Raw genomic sequence first — 20,759 nt, forward strand, 5'->3', positions numbered from 1 at the left:
TATAGAAATGTCTAAAATGTGACACAAAATAATAATTATTTTTACCCTAAAGACTAAAACTAGGGCTGCCAAAAACAACATTGCTGCCCTGCACTAAACTCATAAAATCATTACAGTAGTTATTTGAACCAAAGCCAATGTAATCTTGTAAAAGAAAATAATTGTCATGAAGTCTATGTGGTTTATTTGACAATCGGAGCAATAATGAACTAAAAACATAATGAGTGTAGAAAAATAAAATATCAATCTTTATTGTTGCCAGAAGTTGTTGCTATGTTAGAGAATGCCTTTATTAAACATGGCATACACATAGAAAAACAATGTGCACCTGTCTTCACATAAAACACATGGGGGGGGGGGGGATATTAATTGGGAAGGTTTCTTCATGTGCCCGGCCGTGAGCACACATCGTCTTCTTTGATTGGTCACTTTTGTTAATTAACGAGTTGGTTGAAAAGGTCTAAGTCCAAGCTGGCGCCGCCATGGGAGAAGGCCCCAGCCTTCCTGATGCCACAACGACGTTGCCTAGCACGCAGAGGTCAAACACTTGCCCACGGGAGCAGTATGGAAGCTGGTGGGCACGAAGATGACAAAAAATAAATGAATCCAAATCCTGGATATGTTCTAATGAGCACTTTGAGAAACACTGGACTGTTTTGTGATGTCTCTAGGATACAGCAAATATCATTACGTGTACAAGCGGATGATGGATGGATGATCGGTGATTAAATGGAGGAAAGCAAAAGGGAGCTCACAAGAAGTGGAGGGGATTATGCTGGGTGACGTCCAGTCAGTTCTGGGAGCAGTACTTCCAGAAACATACTGTTGAAGAACACAATCACTTTAAGCTGAAGATAATAGATTCAAACATCAACCCGATGTTCTAAAACGAGTGTGGGAAAACATTTTCACTCAGAGGCCACGATGAGTTAGACCAGGGATGTCAAACTGGTTTTCATTGAGGGCCACATTGCAGTTATGGCTGCCATCAGAGGGCCAATTGTAACAGCGAATAATGTATGAATTTGCCTCTGTATTTTATTATTAATTAAATAAATTGTTTAAAGTAGACTGTCAATTTTACAGTAAAAACTTTACATTTACAACATTTTACTGGAAAATGTATTGTTTTTTTCATTATTTACAACATATTACGGTACATACAAAAACTGTTTTGTTTTTTTGTTTTTTTAATGGAAAAAGCTGGCAGTTTAGTTTACAATGGTTTTTACAACATTGTTAATGGAAAAACAGTACAAGTTATTTTTTTATTCTGGCAACTTAGCTGCCAGTTTTTCTACCCTAGAAAAACAAATGTACAGTCTTTCCATTTAACACCATTAAAAACGACAACCGTAGATTTTACAGTCAAAAATTGGCAGCTGAGTCAACATAATTTTCACCCAAAAAACAGTAGTAGTTGTTTTCAATTCACAGTAATATGCTGTAAAGCACAATATAAAATGTATTGTAATTTTTAAAAATTTGATGGGTAGTTTTCTGTAAAGTTAAGTATTTTTATTCAGACAAAAACATGTATGGAATGTATGATAATATACTGTAATATTTGTTGCATTATTGGATACTATTAAAGTTTAAAATGTATGCAATTTCAAGCAGTACATATATTTTTTCCGTCAAATTGAAAAAAATCAATTACATTTAGTGAGAAAATGTTAAGTACTTTATTGACACTTATCATTTCCAGGTGTTTGCGGGCCAGATCTGGCCACTGGGTGTTGAGTTTGAAACCTGTAAGTTACAACATTTGGCTAAGTGGGCACATGCTTTTGTCCCTTTTTTCAGGTTTACTTTCATCAAGGGATTTTTCATATATTAGCTGCACCGTTTTAAAGGCAGTAAGGTCCAAAGCATTCGAAAAAAAGTATCGGCTTATAGTCCAGAAAATACAGTAATATTACTTTACACAAGCACTCCATCCATTTCCCGTATTTTCCGGACTATAAGGCACACTTAAAATCCTTATTATTTCTCAAAACTCGACAGTGCGCCTTATAACCCGGTGCGTCTAATGTACGGAATAAGTCTGGTTTTGCTTACCGACCTCGAAGCAATTTTATTTGGTACATGGTGTAATGATAAGTGTGACCAGTAGATGGCAGTCAATCAGAAGAGATACGTATAGACTGCACTATGATGGCAATATGACTCAAATAAACAACACCAACATTTTAAATGTTCCATTGAAATTATAGAACATTGACACATGTGCTTCAAAATATGGGTTATACTTGTATAGCGCTTTTCTACCTTCAAGGTACTCAAAGCGCTTTGACAGTATTTCCACATTCACCCATTCACATACACATTCACACACTGAAAATACGAGTATTATTATGGTGTGTGTATAAGGTAAGACATATTATCTGGCGTTTTGTCTCGCAATACTATGCAAAAGCAACTTTTCTTACCTTCTGGTACCTGCTGATCTGTATTTGGGATCGGCATAAGTCCTGAAAATTTGTGTGCGTCAGCCTTTGTAGTCCGTGACGACACCGTAGTCGATTTATTGATTTAAGTAAATTAAATTAAAACAGTTAGCTCCATCTTTTGACACTTCTTCCACCCCCGTCCTTGCACGCTACACCGCTACAACAAAGATGACGGGGAGAAGACGCTGCCGAAGGTGAGTCATGTAAATAAGACCGCCCACAAAACGGCGCATCCGGAAGCGACTGTCAGAAAGCGACTTGGAGATGATCTGTATATATACATATATGCATATTTCAAGTTATAGAATCATTTGTATTTGAATAAAATATTGTTTCTGTCTTATCAGAGTTATAATTAACTAGAGGCCAATTCACAACATTATTCAATGACTAGGTCAAGTATCAGTATTGGCGATACTATCCCTGCATTTACACGGTATCAGATCCATACCAAAATTCCAAGTATTGCTAATTGCAGTTAGTAAATAGATTTAAAATACACGTTCATGGTTAAAAAAATAATATGTTTTTGGATATTATCTGGCGTTTTGTCTCGCAATATTATGCAAAAGCAACTTTTCTTACCTTCTGGTACCTGCTGATCTGTATTTGGGATCTGCATAATTCCTGAAAATTTGTGTGCGTCCGCCTTTGTAGTCCGTGACGACACCGTAGTTGATTTATTGATTTAAGTAAAGTCTGAATGTCATTAAAACAGTTAGCTCCATCTTTTGACACTTCTTCCACTCCCGTCCTTGCACGCTACACCGCTACAACAAAGATGACGGGGAGAAGACGCTGCCGAAGGTGAGTCATGTAAATAAGACCGCCACAAAACGGCGCATCCGGAAGCGACTGTCAGAAAGCGACTTGGAGATGATCTGTAAAACATAATCTATGCAACATTTTGACCAAAGAACCACCATTACATGTTATGTAGACCCCAAGGAAGTGTTTGCAATTTAAAAAAAAAATAAAAAAAATATGACTACTTTAATGCAACCTATAATCCGGTGCGCCCTATCTATAAAAAAAAGATCAAAAATAGACCATTCATCGGCAGTGCGCCTTATAATCCGGTGCGCTCTATGGTCCGGAAAATACGGTATTTGTGGCCAAAATGAAAAACTCATAGTGGCCTTTGAGTTAGAAGGTTTGTCCACCCTTGGTTTCTGTTTTTTACCTCGTTTGTTTGTCTTCTTGGGTTGTGGCGGGAGGGACTTTCGGAAGTTCCGACCAGTCAGGCTGGGAATAAGGGCATCGGCACTGGCTCGGGATGCAGTGCTTGCATTAGCTGCTGGGGTGACGGTGCTGGGAAACACCCCCACCTAAGAACGACAAGAGAAAAAAAATGGTTTTCAAAGAGAAAGTTGTGTAAACTTGACTCACATTCTGCATAGGGTGGAAATGTAACAAGCACATCTACACATACATTTAGAATTTAGTATTTTAAGTGTACAAGTGTGTTCACACAGAGTACGTCAAAATTTACCAGAATGTTATACTCAACCCGCTCTAAATCATGAGTACGCAGCGACCACCCTTGATCATCGCCATTGATCGGGGTTAGGTTATAGAGATAGGCTACGTAGCAGACGGGAAGGGACTAACTTGATTTTAAAGAGAAGAAGAAGTGGATAAATATTGTAATTGACATTTCTGATAAGTGTACGACAGTTATGGATTTGGTACACTACTACGCTGTCAATATTCAAGCCCTCAGGAACTAAATACAGAGTGTAAACAGTATACTCCTTAAAGCGGAAGTACGGAAGTGCATTAAAAGAAACACACACAGGGCCTAATCCATTCGTACTTTGAAGTCGGGATTTTTGAGGTTCCCGCCGAAAGTTTCAACTGGAAAACGCCCCGACATTCCATTTCTCACGCGAAAAGTCGCAGAACCCTCACCACCCCCGAGTTGGGATCAAAGATGGCTGCTCTGAGTTTCAACAATATTAGAAGCTTCTGTGATATTTGTTACTAAGACTTTTGACTGGTTTTTGTTGCACTAAAAAAAGCTGTGTACGTTGTATTGTTGCATGTATTTACACGTTAATATTACTATAGTGTAAATAATTTTTTTCCATGTATGTGGTTTATGTGTTCTACATCGTTCGCAATGGCATCTTCGTGTTTGAAGGTTGCAGAAGGAGCGCATATGTTTCCATAAGTTGCTTATATTCAGATAAGGCAAGATCAAGAATAGCTTTCGTGTATGTAGCCTTCTTGATTTCTGACTTTGTGACTGGAACGCTCATACCTCAACTGCGACATCATTCCCACCACCGACTTATAACTTCTGAGGTAAATGGAACACACTATAATAAACAGCAATATTTTGTAGTGGTTCCTATAGCTGTGTTCTATGCAGCTGTTTTTGGTTGGATAATGATAATACGAGTCAGCTTTTTTTCAAGTTTTGGCTTAATCTGGCTCATTTATGTTGCTTTGTTGCTTTGTCATTGTTTGTTTTTTGGTTTGTAAGAAAATGGGCTGCACAACATTTTACAATTTTTCAGAAAGGTAGGTCATGGCTTTTTGATGAGTAAGACTGTTCAGCCATGGTGCAGGTCCATGCCCGACTGATTGCCATTATGTTAGCACTGTACAGCATTTTCACTCTAGAGATAACTGAAACCTTTTTTAAATGTAATTGAGGTCTGTGCTTGAGTTCTGGGTGGCCTAGGGCCTGGTTGATGGCTGGGTGAGGGGCCTGCTTTCCTTGCTAAGAGTTTGCATGATGCGGTCTTCATTGTCTCTCTCCAGGTTGGACCCCAGTCTGCTCTGCTTGGGTTTGGGTTGGGAGGTTCAGAATTGGGGGTCCAGCCTCTCTGGTGAATAGTGGGCTGCCCAACAGGGGTTTGTCTTGTGTCTCTGGCTACTGGGTTATGAGTCCATGGATCTGTTCGGTGGTGCATATTTGTTGGTTTTCTGTACCCCTTGCCTCATGGGGTCGAGGCTGGTCCCGCATGGTCCTTTGGCCGCTGAGTTTGTTGCACTTTCCTTGAGTTATCTAGTATGTAGTCTTGCAAGTGTGTTTAGTCCAAGTATTATTACTATATATCATTGAGTTCTCTATTTCCTCTTAGTCTGTCCCTTCTCAAACCATGTTAGGTGTATTACAAATAAACTACAGTACGATTACAACAGATAGAGTATACAGTATATTTAGGCAGTGTACCCTACTGTATGTTCATCCAAAGTTAACTGATACAAGAATGTCTCACTGGGAAATAAGCAATAGAGAGATTGAAAGTAAATAGTAAAAGGAACCTACCACTTTATTTTTCCGTCCAGAATTTCTGCCATTTGCTGTAATCACAAAAAGAATACATGAATTAGAAAGTTACATTATGGTATCATTATGCAATTCATTTATTTTTATTGTCATCCAAAACTGGACGATTAGGAATTATTTTAGGGACTCAGTTTACAGTAAAAAGTGTACATGAAACCACAAAAAGTCACATCTTCCATCTCTGTACCGGTGACAGTGCTGTATGGGCTGGATTTAAATCAAAATTAATATTTTACACATTTTTGAATTGTGCTCTATTGTCAACTAAATTAAGTACCACACCCATAATGGTTTGTTGTTATCTAAGGAAATTCTCTCACCTGTATAACGTATATATGTTTTGACAAATGCTGATGATTTCTTGCCCAAAATGCAGTCCAGGAGACCTTCGGTCTTTTTTTTACTTAACATGAACAATTATAAAGAAGGAAAAGGGTCAAATTGAAAATAGAAAACCGTTGAAATATTGTGTATCATACTAAACAGTCCCTCCAGAATTTTGTTGGCTTTTTTGTGATTGTTGCGGCCTCATTGCCTGTTTTCGTAAAAAAAAGTTGCACAAAAGTTGCAATCTTTTGAGGCTCATTTTTTTAATGACATTGCATCAGCTTGTGATTTTATGAATCAGTTGGTAAAGTAGACATTCTGTTCTCTGCTACAATCAGACTGAAGCGAGACCTGTACCTGTTTTCCGCTTTATCATTGTGCCTTTTACAGGAACACAACAAAATCTGTCTTTGGGCCTCACATACTGTATATCCAGGACCTGTTACATGTTTTATTTGCTGCCATTTCTACCGATTTGACTGTGTTGCAACTTTAATGGAGGCCAGCCAGCGTGGCTGCACCAGAGTACGTTGGTAAACTTCTCCTGAAGAGTTTGTGCTGGACACTGAGTTGACAGCTTGGGCTTTTAACTCAATGCATAGCTCATTTGGCGACGGTGGACCCAGTTTTGAGTTAGGGGCAAAGAAGCAGGGGCTGGACCAGAATCAGCGTTATTTCACTGGCATAATTTTATTTTGAAGGCTACAGGACGTGTTACACCTGTGTTGCCAGGTTGATAAGTGTTTTTCGATCATAAACTTCCAACACTTTGCAGGTAGTTTTCAGTCGGTTCTGTTGAGAACATTGTGCCAACATTTTCTTGGTAAATAAGAGATTAGGAGATTATCCCTGTCAATGTAAACAAGGAAGTGGTGAATGGGTGATCGCTACTGAGGGACAAATTGTATTGGTTAAAATGACATTGATTGGCAACGTGTAAGGTTGTTGCCAGGATTGAACAAAATTGTGAGGCAATGCTTAATTCACAGGATTAATACATGAGAGAGAGAAGCGGTAGAAAAATGGATGGATGGCGTCCACCCTTGATCATTGCCATTGACTAGGGTTAAGGTTATAGAGCAGTGGTTCTTAACCTGGGTTCGATCGAACACTAGGGGTTCGGTTAGTCGGGCTCAGGGGTTCGGCGGAGGTCAAGACACACCCAACTCATCGTGTAAATAAAAACATCTCCCTATCGGGCGTATTACGGATACGGCAACAGCAGAAGCCACACTGATTTGTGTAATTTGTTGTGAGTTCATGCACTGTTGGTTTTTTTTCTTTGAACAAGGTGATGCTTGTGCACCAGTAATAAAACATGGTAACACTTTAGTATAGGGAACATATTCACCATTAATTAGTTGCTTATTAACATGCAACTTAGTAACATATTGGCTCTTAAATAGTCATTATTAAGTACTTATTAATGCTTTAAACGGCATGGCCTTATTATAACCTTAACCCTCTAATCCTAACCAAATAACTCTAAATTAAGTCTTTGTTACTTAGAATATGTTCCCCTAGTGGCCAAAAAACTCTAAATTAAGTCTTTGTTACTTAGAATATGTTCCCCTAGTGTCCAAAAAACTCTAAATTAAGTCTTTATTAATTAGAATATGTTCCCCTAGTGTCCAAATAACTCTAAATTAAGTCTTTATTAATTAGAATATGTTCCCCTAATGTCCAAAAACTCTAAATTAAGTCTTTGTTACTTAGAATATGTTCCCCTAGTGTCCAAAAAACTCTAAATTAAGTCTTTGTTACTTAGAATATGTTCCCCTAGTGTCCAAAAAACTGTAAATTAAGTTCCCCATACTAAAGTGTTACCAAAAACATATAACTTTGTCTTGAATTTGAAAAAAAAAAACATTTAATTTTTCACTAAAGAAGGGTTCGGTGAATGCGCATATGAAACTGGCGGGGTTCGGTACCTCCAACAAGGTTAAGAACCACTGTTATAGAGCTAGGCTACATAGCAGAAGGGAAGGGACTAACTTGATTTTAAAGAGAAGAAGAAGTGGATAAATATTGTAATTGTCATTACCGATAAGTGTACGACAGTTATGGATTTGGTACAACACTACGCTGTTAACATTCAAGCCTTCAGGAACTAAATACAGAGTGTAAACAGTATACTCCTTAAAGTGTAAGTACGGAAGTGCGTGAAATGAGACACACACAGGGCCTAATCCATTTGTACTTTGAAGTCAGGATTTTGGAGGTTCTTGCCGAGAGTTTCAATTTGAACACCCCCCGAGATTCGATTTCTTACACGAAAAGCGGTAGAAAAATGGATGGATGGTTGGCATGCTTGCGACATTGCAAAACTCTGGAGGGCCTGACTAACACCAATAATTGGCGAAATATATTTCGCATACCATGACCTACATTAGAGTATTTACTAATAAAAACTAAAATAAAGAAAAGTGAATTATAGGAATGTGGCCCCCACATAATCAATGTTTTCTGTATGTGGCCTCAGGCAGACAAAGTTGGGACACCCTTTGTTTCTGCTTTAATAGAAACTGAAACACAGGCCCTGTTGCCTACTTTTTGACTGCACTATGCTACATGATGATACATGCCATATATACACCAGCCCATGTAAAAACAAGTTGTAAATATGAGTAAGACTGTTGAAAGAACAATGGTCCACTTGGAGATACAATGTGGACCAATGAGTGTCAATTGTGAGAATATTAACCTCTTGGAAGGAAGGTAATTCGTGTGCTGAGTGTATTGTTAAAGGTTCGGTGCATCTCCTCCAGGAGTGACATCATCTTCAGCATCTGGGTCTGCTTTTCTGAGCCATCTTGCCCGGGGTGAGTTCGCATGGCAGCGGTAAATGTCCTCGAAGTGGTTCTGTCTGCTCTTCTCATCCTGCTACTAGAATGCCATTGTCTGAGGAGCTGGCTATGACCCAGTGCTGAAGACCTTGGGGGTACAGCTGACAAATGGGTAAGGCTGGGATGGAGATCCGGGGCTTTCACCAGTTCTAAGGAAACAGAGTGAGGCAAATACAGATGGCGGGTTGTTTATGTAGCTTACCAAAAAATGCACAAAAAAAACACCCCATAAAACTCAAAACAATTAAAATGTCTGATTATTCGGTCCATTAGTTGCCATTAGTTGTCTATTCATCATCTTCCATGCTTCTTGTTACCATACCCAGAACTGTGAACTTCTTTTTAGTATTTTTCTACCTATTTTTATAGCTTAAAGGCCTACTGAAACCCACTACTACCGACCACGCAGTCTGATAGTTTATATATCAATGATGAAATCTTAACATTGCAACACATGCCAATACGGCCGGGTTGGATTAGTAAAGTGCAAATTTAAATTTCCCGCGAAATATCCTGCTGAAAACGTCTCAGTATGATGACGTTTGCGCGTGACGTCACGGATTGTGCGGACATTTTGGGACACCATTGTGGCCAGCTAATAAGTCGTCTGTTTTCATGGCAAAATTCCACAGTATTCTGGACATCTGTGTTGGTAAATCTTTTGCAATTTGTTTAATGAACAATGAAGATAGCAAAGAAGAAAGCTGCAGATGGGAAGCGGTGTATTAGCGGCTGGCTACAGCAACACAACCAGGAGGACTTTGAGTTGGATAGCAGACGCGCTACCGTGAGTACAGCTTTGGCTTCCAAACATTTGATCGCTTGCCCGTACGTGCGTGCCGCTATGTGCATGTCACATATGTAACTTTGGGGAAATATATGTGCTGTATGAACTTTACGGAGGTGAACGGTACTTTGGGCTGTGGGATTGAGTGTGTTGTGCGGGTGTTTGATTTGTATTGGTGGGTTATATGGACGGGAGGGGGGAGGTGTTTGTTATGCGGATTAATTTGTGGCATATTAAATATAAGCCTGGTTGTGTTGTGGCTAATAGAGTATATATATGTATTGTGTTTATTTACTGTTTTAGTCATTCCCAGCTGAATATCAGGTCCCACCCGCCTCTCACAGCATCTTCCCTATCTGAATCGCTTCCACTGCCCTCTAATCCTTCACTCTCACTTTCCTCATCCACAAATCTTTCATCCTCGCTCAAATTAATGGGTTAATCGTTGCTTTCTCGGTCCGAATCGCTCTCGCTGCTGCTGGCCACGATTGTAAACAATGTGCAGATGTGAGGCGCTCCACAACCTGTGACGTCACGCTACTTCCGGTACAGGCAAGGCTTTTTTATCAGCGACCAAAAGTTGCGAACTTTATCGTCGATGTTCTCTACTAAATCCTTTCAGCAAAAATATGGCAATATCGCAAAATGATCAAGTATGACACATAGAATGGACCTGCTATCCCCGTTTAAATAAGAAAATCTCATTTCAGTAGGCCTTTAAGTGATTATGATTTGATTCGTCTTTTTTTTTTTTAATAAATTGGCTTAGCTGAGTTTTTAGCTGATGTTCTTGCAGTTACATGCATGTGTGTACAGTATATAGCTACGCGTGTTGTGTAGCAGTTACCATATCTACACAAATGCAACCACGCTGTACTGGGATACGTAACATGTATGATCGTCACATGATTACACTTGCCCAATTGAACATGTTTGACAGGGAGTAGAAACAAAATCAGATCTTCTTTGATCCTAAGCATTCTACTGCCCATGCCTGAGCAGTTACAGAAATGTCATGTGCATCATGTCCAACATGTTGACACCTACAATGTTTACATTTTGTCTAGAAAATAAAGAATGTGTAATATGCGCAAGTTTACAGCCATGTTTCTGTCAGTGTACCTCAGGGCAGCTATGGCTACATATGTAGTGGAATGCTTGTGAATAATGTAGTAAGGATTGGCGTGTTGGTCCTCGATGGAGATTGGCGCAGTGATAATGCAAGAGAAAACTGGTTTCTAATCTTATAATCTAGGTGTGTTAATCCAATTTTTTAAAAGACGAACACAATCAGATTGGGTTGTTTCCATGTATTTAAGGAAGCCAATTTTGAGCCGAAATGTTTGAGAAAAACGAGACTAATTTAGTGCATGGAAACGTACTGACTTACTAGGGTCTCACCGTAAAGCGTTTTGGGTGTCTAGAATGGTGCTATATACAAATTAATCCATGATTATTATTAATAATAGACATTCAGTAACAAAGAAAACATGTAAAAAAAAATAAACAAATGTTGAACAATGAGAAAATATATACATTTGATAAAAACGTGAATGACAATGCATTAGTGAATAATAACATCAAATGATGAGAATAAATAAAATATCATAAATACATAGAAAATAAGATCAATTAGAATAAGTAAAGTTTAGAATAAAGAATTGAAGGGTAAAAAAATGACATAATATAATGTGTGTCGTGAAAGAAAAAGAAAAGGAAAAAGTATTACTTTTCGATATTAAACGAATTAAAAACAAAAGTGTAACACTTTTCCAACACAAAGCTAATAGAGAAATGAACAATGACAGAAATGAATGGCTGAGAGATTGCTCTGACGTCATTTGCATTTTATCTGCTGGTTGCTCAGATATGACGTGTGTGAACGCCACAGTGGTTAAGATACGCTAGAATGCTGTTCGAAAAATTTGTAATTACGGGAAAAATGGGGATTTTGGGGGGTTCTCCTGAACGTTTTGATAATGGAGAATTTTGAATTGAACATTACGTTCATTTCAATGGGGATTTTTTTGGGCAAGAAATTGTGGTAAAATAATAATTTTGGGAAGGTTGAAACTATAGATAGCCTAAATGTTTTAAATGAACTGTAATGTTGGAATGATTGAATTGGTTGAACAATTTGCAAGTATTGATATATTTTGTCATGGAAATTGTGGAATTTTTAGGAAAAGTAAAAATGTTGGCAAGATTTGTTTGGAATGAGCTAAACCTTTTTCATGAATCCGATGAAAAAAATTGGAACTTGGGTTCCATTCATTTTTTAGTGAGAATGTTGCAATCTCTTGGAATGTGCCAATGTGAGAAACATTTTGATACTGGAAAGGTTGAAATCATTTGTAAAATGTGGAAGTTGTTTGAGTGTTAAATAATGATGGAATTGGAATAACGTATGTAGTGATTATTTAGATAATAAAAGATTATAGAAAATAATGGGATAAAATAGATTCATTTTATAAATGAGCTGTTAAATGTGTCTATTTTTATAATTATAAAGGCCATATTCACTAGATTGTAGATCCTGATTGATACACAAGTCCAAAGTATGCAAAAGCTGTTAGCAACCGAGGAAACGCATTCTTACCTCGGTCAGTGGGTGCCGCCTGGACTCGACAGGTCACAAAGGTCATTATCGTCATGGCGATGTTCAGCAATGATATAACCCTACAAAGCATCTTGGGTGTCATTGATCAATTAAAAAAACGTCAAAAACTCAAGTTCGACAACTAAATGTTTGATTTTTGTTTCTTGTGATACTTTGGTTTTGTCTTATTGGGAAGATGGTCCATTGGTCGTCATCATTTTTACAACGTTTTGAATCCTTTTAAGTTTAATTTGAAAGCTCTATAGAAAAACACAAAAAAAGCTTTTAAAAAGAAAGTATTTCAACCTGGCTAAGGTGTTCGTCTTGGTAACGATTGATTTAAATAGTTTTCTGATCTCCGTCCTTATTGCTAGTTGAAATTTCAAGGATGCGCCTCTTAAAGAAGAAGGCTTGTCAAGAGTGTGTCGGACGCTGCTGTTTTCTCGGCGATGTCGCCTTTTTAAAAATCCGTGTTGGAACAAACCAAGCAATAAACCTGTTTCAACCAATCCGGCCGCACAGCTCCGCCCCTTCCTTCTCAATGGACTGCTGACATTTGAGGTCTGTGGCGGCCAGCTTTGAGCACCAAAATCGTTTTGTAAATGTGTGTTTAGGCTTTAAAGTGTGTGTGTTTTAGCAGTGATAAGGTGGTTCTTAATATGTTTGCCCCAGGCCACAGTCACAGAAAGACCCTCTGACGCATGAAGACTCGCACACACAGAGAAACACACACAAGGCAAACACAAATACAACAATTACAACGCAACTTGTACACAGACACACACCATTCTGGGATCGGTTTGAACTTGGACGAAAGGTTGCCGCACACTCAGATGCACGCACACACACACACGCACGCAAACAACAAACAAGAAGTGTGATGCACATTAGAAGGCGACTTGTCCAAAGTACACAAAAGACAGTCAATACCGCAGACAAGAGCTTGAAGAGAGTGACGATGTTGGAGGCAAAACGAAGCATCCTTTGAGAAGGGAATAAAAATAAATGATATTTACAAGTATTCAGCACACGCAGGTGTGTGCGTGTGTGTGTGTTGGTGTGCGCATGTCAGTTGCTGGGAGAATAGAATTTAGTTTGTGAACATCCACTCATTCATTCCCGTACTGTGAAAAGAAAGGGGAAAAGGGGGTTGGGAGTGTGTGTGTGGGGGGTGTGGGGGTGACGGGTATGGGTCAACAGGAAGTGAAAGGCCAAGAACAAATACAGGTTGTCCCTCAAGTACATGAATAATTGACATACATTAATTTGATTAATAATTAATGAATAAACAATAAATTAAATAATGAAATATTCAAAAATATTTCAAATTATAAATGAATATTACAAATATATATTATACCCGACCTTGACATAATCTGGACTGTACATGAATGCTTATTTTGAAAGTGTGATTTTGTTTGTGAATTATATGCAATCTGTTGTTGTGTTCCCTAATTTTGAGTGTATATAAATGAAGGTGTGTGTTGCTGAGCCCGACCTGGACATAATCTGGATTGGACCTGGTTTTAAGAACTCTTTAAATAATCTAATTTCATTGACAACTTGGTCTGGTGAAGATAGTGTCCTTTAGTTTTAAAAAAAAATACAAATAATAAAAATAAAAACATTCTCTTGAACAAAAAATAAATTAAAATAAAATAGAAACAGTTACATAGAAACTAGTAATTAATGAAAATGAGTAAAATCAACTGTTAAAGGTTAGTACTATTAGTGGACCAGCAGCACACACAATCATGTGTGCTTCACAGATGCAGTATCCCTTGGAGATTGTGTTGATTTATATTGTAGGAACCAAAATATTAATAACAGAAAGAAACAACCCTTTTGTGTGAATGAGGGTTTTTGGGTTGGTGCACTAATCGTAAGTGTATCTTGTGTTTTTTTTATGTTAATTTAATAAAATAAAATACAAATAAAATACAATATTAGAAACAATATCAAATTATATCACTTATAACAATAAAAAATGAATTATTTTATTGTATCACAGCAATTTATCACAACACTTTTTATTGGGCTCAATAGGAGATACATTTAAATTTTCCACAGTGTCTTTGTATTGATGATTGTTTGTGGTTTATAATGTCTTTATGTATTTGTAAGTTGTCTCGTTCTGTCTTGACGCTGAATTACCATCTGCACAACCATTTTACCTTCTGGTACCGATACAGAAACCTTCACCTTGAATATATAAAAAATATTTTATGTTTTTTGACAGCTGTTTAGTTTTGCCTATATGATGTGGCGGTGGAGGCTCCAGAGCGAGGGTGATTGACTCATACAATGGAACTTTAACCTACAAGTGCCCCAAAATATAGTAAATGGTAAATGGGTTATACTTGTATAGCACTTTTCTACCTTCAAGGTACTCAAAATGCTTTTACACTATTTCCACATTCACACACTGTTGGCAGGAGTGCCATGCAAGGCCCTGACCACCATCAGGAGCAAGGGTGAAGTGTGGCTCTCCCAACCGAGCCACGCCATCCCCTTCAGTGACAATGTCTGTCGACATTTTGTGTTAGTTGATGGGTTTTTTTGCAACATGTTAAGGCAAGGTTGTTTGCTTTAGGTCATACACGTAATTGCTGCGCATAGTTTCATTTAAGACATGATTAAAGGTCACTTATCTGGAAAAACTTGTGTTGTCCACTAGATGGCGACAGAATAGCAGGAACTAGGTTGTCAGACTTTTAAAATGAATATAATCTCCTTGCGGGTAAGATTCCTTATTAATTTCATGACGTCTCGCGTGCCAATTTGAAGACGTCCGCGAGCCGTGTTTGGAGTTTGGACACCTCTGGCGTAGATGGTCTACTCTAATCGACATCACAATATTTCCCATATGAAAACCAGTGTCAAAGAGCTTCTACTGTACCTGAATCCAGCAAGACAATATGCAAGATCAGCCATGTTGAATAAGACAATGGTCTGGGACCCAGACCATTGTCTTCGGAGGCTGCGGAACCTCTTTCTAGAGTCCAGCAGTGAAAACAGTCCTTGGTGGGGGTGGGAGGAGTCTTTGCAGATTTTCTGAGCCCTGGTCAGACAGCGGCTTTTTGCAAAACAGTCGTGTTAAAGTGAACCCAGACTCTGGGTTCACTTTAACACGACTATTTCTTCGCTGGATTTGAGCGTTTTTCGTCTTTAAATGAATCCTTTGTCTTCAGGAGTTCACATTTTACTCATTTGTAGTCAATTAATTTCTTCAGGAGAGTCTGTGACAGGATTAGCTTAAGCCTATTTTCCCAAGATGAGCAAAGCCTATCTGTTTGAAATGAACATTTTCTACACTTCAGACCACATGGAAAATCTGCTACCATTCAGTCCCTAATAAAGATGTTTGTTGTATTGATCAACTGTCCGAGGCTCGTATTGTGTCTGCTTTTTCGAAGGCTTTTATGAGTATTTTTAAATACGAGCTGTCTTTTTGTGAAGTATAGTGCTGCAAAGGTCGTGTTCTCAAGATGCAGGATGAACGGCAGAAGGCAGCATGGAGGTGAGAATGGTATTTTAATTGCAAAACTATGGCAAAACAACAGAGCAATTGTCGCTAGGATCGCAGGTGAAGTGTAGTACACAAGTTAAATTAGCAAAGCCTGGAACATAAACGTAAACAGTCGTCAGTGGCGAACACGAAGACCAAGACTGAGTGGATCGCGAGGGGTCCGTACTCTAAGCAGCCCTGGCAACAAAAGGGACCAAGTGGTACTGACCGGTGTCAGCTGGCAAGGCAGGCGACTACGAACCGGCCACATTCATGGCCGCCGAGGAGGCAGACGTGAGCGGGACCAAATCTTCAGCAGCCATTTTTGTCGACACCCTCCGTTGGCGCTGCTGAAGCTTAACTCCTTGACCCACATCTTGGCTTTCTGCGCACGTCTGAGGCAGCTGTGGGTCTTCAGGCGGTTTCTCAGGTCCCTCTGCTCCCTAACTTAGGGTAATAGTGACCATACCAGCACAGCATCTGAAAAGCGTCCACTCTTCTCCCCCATTACTCTGATTCTGGGGGATAGTATAATTATGAAAATTCGCTTTTTCAACACCATTACTCGCCTTATTGACTAGCCATCCCTCTTCGCTAACTTGATTCGTTGTACATGTTGGATCTAATGAGATGGGAACAGAATAGACCAAAACAGATTTCAAACTCCTCTTCAGTCTGCTGGTAAAAGTAAATGCTTTACAATATTATTCATTATTACATTAAAACTACTGTAGTTATTTGTTTTACATTCCATTTTATTAATCTATGTATTATCTAAAAAGTTAGTTTATCTTTTTAAAAAATGTTACATGTTAGAATTGTGGTGTTTTCGGGGAGCCAAGCAGAGATTAAATTAATTTAAATTAATTTCAATGAGCGGTGTTGATTTGAGTTCCAAGCTTGGTCCAGGAACTATCAAGCTCTTAAGTAGAGGTAACACTGTATATTGAATGTATTTTTGTTTATACATTTTTTGGCAGTCTTGTGCAGGTCTATAACGTTATCGCTGAGGTCTGTGAACAGATCCTTGATTGGTTTGTTTTACAGGGGTATTTCATACACATAATGAGTTGAATACGTATTTCCTTTGATCAAATACTCATTTATTTATCTTTGGCAGCTTAGTCACAGATGACCATGCTAATTTACGCTCTTGTGTCAGACACTTATTTCGATTTGATGTTTAATTTGTTATTTAATTTATTCTTAATTTATTTTTAATTTTTTTTTTTTTTTAAATTTTGTAATGGTACTTTAATTATTATTAATAGTTTTTTATTTTTTTTATTTAAATAGTTTTGTCATCCTATTTTAGTCAATTATTAGTAATATCTTTTCAGTTTTAATGAGTGTTGTAATTATACAATGCACATATCTAATTATAATTTTCACATTTTAACTTGATGTTTTGTTGATACGGTACATTCATGTTTGTTGACAACGCCTAGCATGGCTGTACAAGCCAATTCTTGAGTGACAGTCCCTTGTGACAGTGACAGTTCTGGATATTCTTTGCACTCTATCACTCTATCAAAAATAACCTATATAAAAATGATTCGTACAATCATGTTCGTATCTTTCTAATGGTAAACTTACAAATCATTAGGGATCAAATGTTTTACAATAACAATAAATACAATGAAATAGTATTTTCCACACTGTTAGTGAGGAACCTTGATGCTACCTGTCCTTGAGTATGAACCAGAATGATTTTTCTTGTACTATCTTAAATTGTATCATGTAACATATAATCCTTCTGCCCTCCTACAAAGCAGGACTTTTAAGAGCTTTGGTAATTGGTTGTGACTTTATTCTGCACTGTCTGCCTTCTGTTGTTATTTCTCTTTTTTTTCCCCTTTCAGTGCCTTTTCCTTTGTGTTCTGGTATTCGGCTCTTTTCAGCATTTGCTACAGCTTCTTTTATGACTTTCGTCTCTGTTTGTTAAACTCTGAACGTTTTGTGAGTATAATGTATTTTGACTTTGGTCTAAGGTCCAGTATCTTTCACACTGTTGTCAAATCTAGCTCTTTTCCCTTGATTTTACTTTGTTTTAATTCTTGTGTATTCTTTCACAGCAACCTTATTGTCACATTATGTACACATTTCTCCGATGCTGCCACAGAAAGACCTGTTTTATGGCACTCCTTCCTTGTCTAATGTTGTCCACCAAACGTTTTATGCTGTACGTGGATGCTCAAAGGTGAGCTTTGTTGAATTTATTGATTTGCTGGAGTGCTTGTCAGGCATATTTGGTCAATACCATGACTGCAAGCTAATTGATGCTAACATGCTATTTAGGCTAACTGTATGTACATATTGCATCATTATGCCTTGTTGGTAGGTATATTTGAGCTCATTAAACCTTTACTTATGTCCTCTGTGTATTTAATTTATATTTGCATGTCTCGTGACACATTATCTGAATGTAATATTGGCTGCATTTCTCATAGTTGTTTGTGTGCCATGTTGTTCCAGACCACAGCAAACGTTACCCAGCTTGCCAAGACTGTAATAAATCCATTAGAAAAAGACAGCCTGCCGTGTCCTTAAACTTGGACACACACATATATACCTTTGGCCATTCTGAGTCAGTCATTTCCAGAAGTTATCTCATCCTGTGAGAAGCCTTCATTTTACTAATGATTTCCAATGTTGCAAAAATGTGTAGAATAAAAATCAAAATACAACATTTCTGTCAATGAATAATTTGATAGAAGGCTAATATAGCTAATGTACATCATGGGTTGCCTTCATTAAAACACTTATATAAGGTTTTTCATTTTTTGTGGCTCCAGACAGATTTTTGTTTAGTATTCTTGGTCCAATATGGCTCTTTCAACATTTTTGGTTGCCGACCCCTGGTCGAACATATAGTTGTATTCTGAGCTTTAACAAAAGCATCATCCAAAAACATAATCTGCCCTAAAGTCAGTTAATTCAGAGAAATCAACCTTATGATATTACCAGGAGAGAGTACCTGGGGGCTGGAGCTGATAGAGTTCTGGAGCTGGAGTCAGTAGTGGTTGGGTCGCAGATCCGGTGGTCTTGCTGGAAGAATTGTCGGTAAAGTTTAATTTGACCCGCAGGACGAATGGGACACCAGGAGACCTGCCTACCCACAGTAGACGCAGATGTTGTGACGCTTATGACGAAGCCTCTCGTTCATGAGCTTGTTGCCACCCAGCTGCAGGGGTTCCTCCAGATTCAGCATAGAAGGTGGTCCCACGATGACTGATGGAGAATTGTGGACAGTGCAGGTGTATGGATTCTGGGATCCAACACCAAGCGCAGCCTGGTCCTTCCTGCCCTCACCAAACAGCTTATCAATTTGTATCATCAAGAAAATTAGATATCAAGGTCCTGCGATATCTCACTAGAGATCAAATTGTCCTTGACGCAATCTCTAAGGCCTAAACAAAAAGTGTCCGAATAGGCCAGGGGTCGGCAACCTTTACCACTCAAAGAGCCATTTTGGCAAGTTTCACAAATTAAAGAAAGTAATGGGAGCCACAAAAAAAAATTTAAATTTAAAATGAAAAACACCGCATACAAAGCTTACATGCTTTGTGCTATGTTAACCAGGGGTCTCCGACACACGCACCGGTACGCACTTTAATGTGGAAATTTGATGTTAGTGCAGGCCGCGAGTTTTGAATGAATGTCGCTTGTTAGCGTCACACTTGCCAACCCTCTCATTATTCCCGGGAGACTCCCGAACATCAGAGCGTGATGACACTGCATTTGACGCCCTCTACAGTCTGCCCAATCAGTGTACCTGCTCGACCACAAGTGGAATGCAGCTTTAGCTTGCTCACGTAAGAGACAGCAAGGCTACTAACTCAGCAGCCACACATCTTACACTGACGGTGCCAATACCCAGAATCCCATGCAGCCCTAACTCTTCCGCTCAACCAACAACGCACGGAGAGGGGGGGGGTTGATGTGTGGGGGGATTTGGTGGTAGCGGGGGTGTATAATGTAGACCGGAAGAGTTAGGGCTGCATGGGATTCTGGGTAATGGTTGTGTTGTGTTTATGTTGTGTTACGGTGGGATTTTCTCCAGAAATGTGTTTTTCATTCTTTTTTGGTGTGGGTTCACAGTGTGGCGCATATTTGTAACGTAACAATGTTAAAGTTGTTTGATACGGCTACCGTCAGTGTAAGCTGTGTGGCTGATGACTAAGTATGCTTTGCTGTCTCCTGTGTGTGCAAGTAATAACAACATGCAACATGTGGCTGGACTGGCATGCTGTATGTAAATGCTATAGAGGACAATTACTGCAGTGCAATTAGGGCACGCCCTTTATTTAGTAATTAGAGTGTAAATGGGATTATTTTTTCCCTGGGAGTAATCTATGAGAGACACTGAGATCCATAAATCTCCTGGGAAAATCGGGGGGGTCGGCGTGTATGTAGCTGAGCCGCATCAGAGTGGTCAAGGAGCCGCATGCGGCTCCGGAGCCGCGGGTTGCCGACCCCTGGAATAGGCCATCGGGTTCCAGCAACTCTTAACTGCCAGAGTGTGGAATTCGATAACATATGTCTGAAACGCTGCGGTCCCCCCGACGCAGATGAAGGAGAGAGTCTGTTGACATGCATTCTCAATGGCCTTGGAGAAAGCCAAGAAGGAGCTCCACTGCCATGTCTGGTGGTAGGTGGGGAATGCCAACAGCTGAATCTTGAAGTGCTTACTTGCGGGCGTTTTGGCAGTGCGTCTTGATCTTAAATTGTACACTCTTTAAAAATACAGTATATCTATATTATCAAATATCACTGCTTTTTCTTTTTCAAACATGGTCGAAAATAAACTTCAGCATAAAGATTAATGGTCACAGATGTCCCACTAAGATAATAAAACACAAACACAGCAATCAGAGGCAGACGAAGCTGTGTGTAAGCTCACACCCAAATGTATGAACCTTAGGATTTGACAGTTAG

At 38.8% G+C, this 20,759-nt stretch overlaps 1 protein-coding gene across 2 annotated transcripts; it reads right to left on the bottom strand.

Moving 5' to 3' along the window:
- Positions 1-234: 234 nt before the first annotated feature.
- Positions 235-16,131, bottom strand: urp2 (urotensin II-related peptide). Of its 2 annotated transcripts, XM_062052153.1 has the most exons (7): positions 16,051-16,131; positions 12,314-12,393; positions 8,786-9,076; positions 5,734-5,768; positions 3,637-3,781; positions 756-822; positions 235-571 (listed from the first exon to the last, which is right to left on the bottom strand). In XM_062052153.1, the coding sequence occupies exons 2-6, from the start codon at positions 12,366-12,368 to the stop codon at positions 791-793; spliced, it is 558 nt and encodes a 185-aa protein (XP_061908137.1). In that variant the 5' UTR covers positions 12,369-12,393; positions 16,051-16,131; the 3' UTR covers positions 235-571; positions 756-790. The 2 variants fall into 2 exon arrangements, with proteins under 2 accessions (XP_061908137.1, XP_061908136.1); XM_062052152.1 differs by lacking the exon at positions 16,051-16,131 and having other exon boundaries at positions 12,314-12,755.
- Between the last annotated feature and the right edge of the window lie 4,628 nt (positions 16,132-20,759).

This window comes from Entelurus aequoreus, linkage group LG07 (assembly GCF_033978785.1).
Source record: "Entelurus aequoreus isolate RoL-2023_Sb linkage group LG07, RoL_Eaeq_v1.1, whole genome shotgun sequence".
In the NCBI taxonomy this organism is placed as follows: Eukaryota; Metazoa; Chordata; class Actinopteri; order Syngnathiformes; family Syngnathidae; genus Entelurus; species Entelurus aequoreus.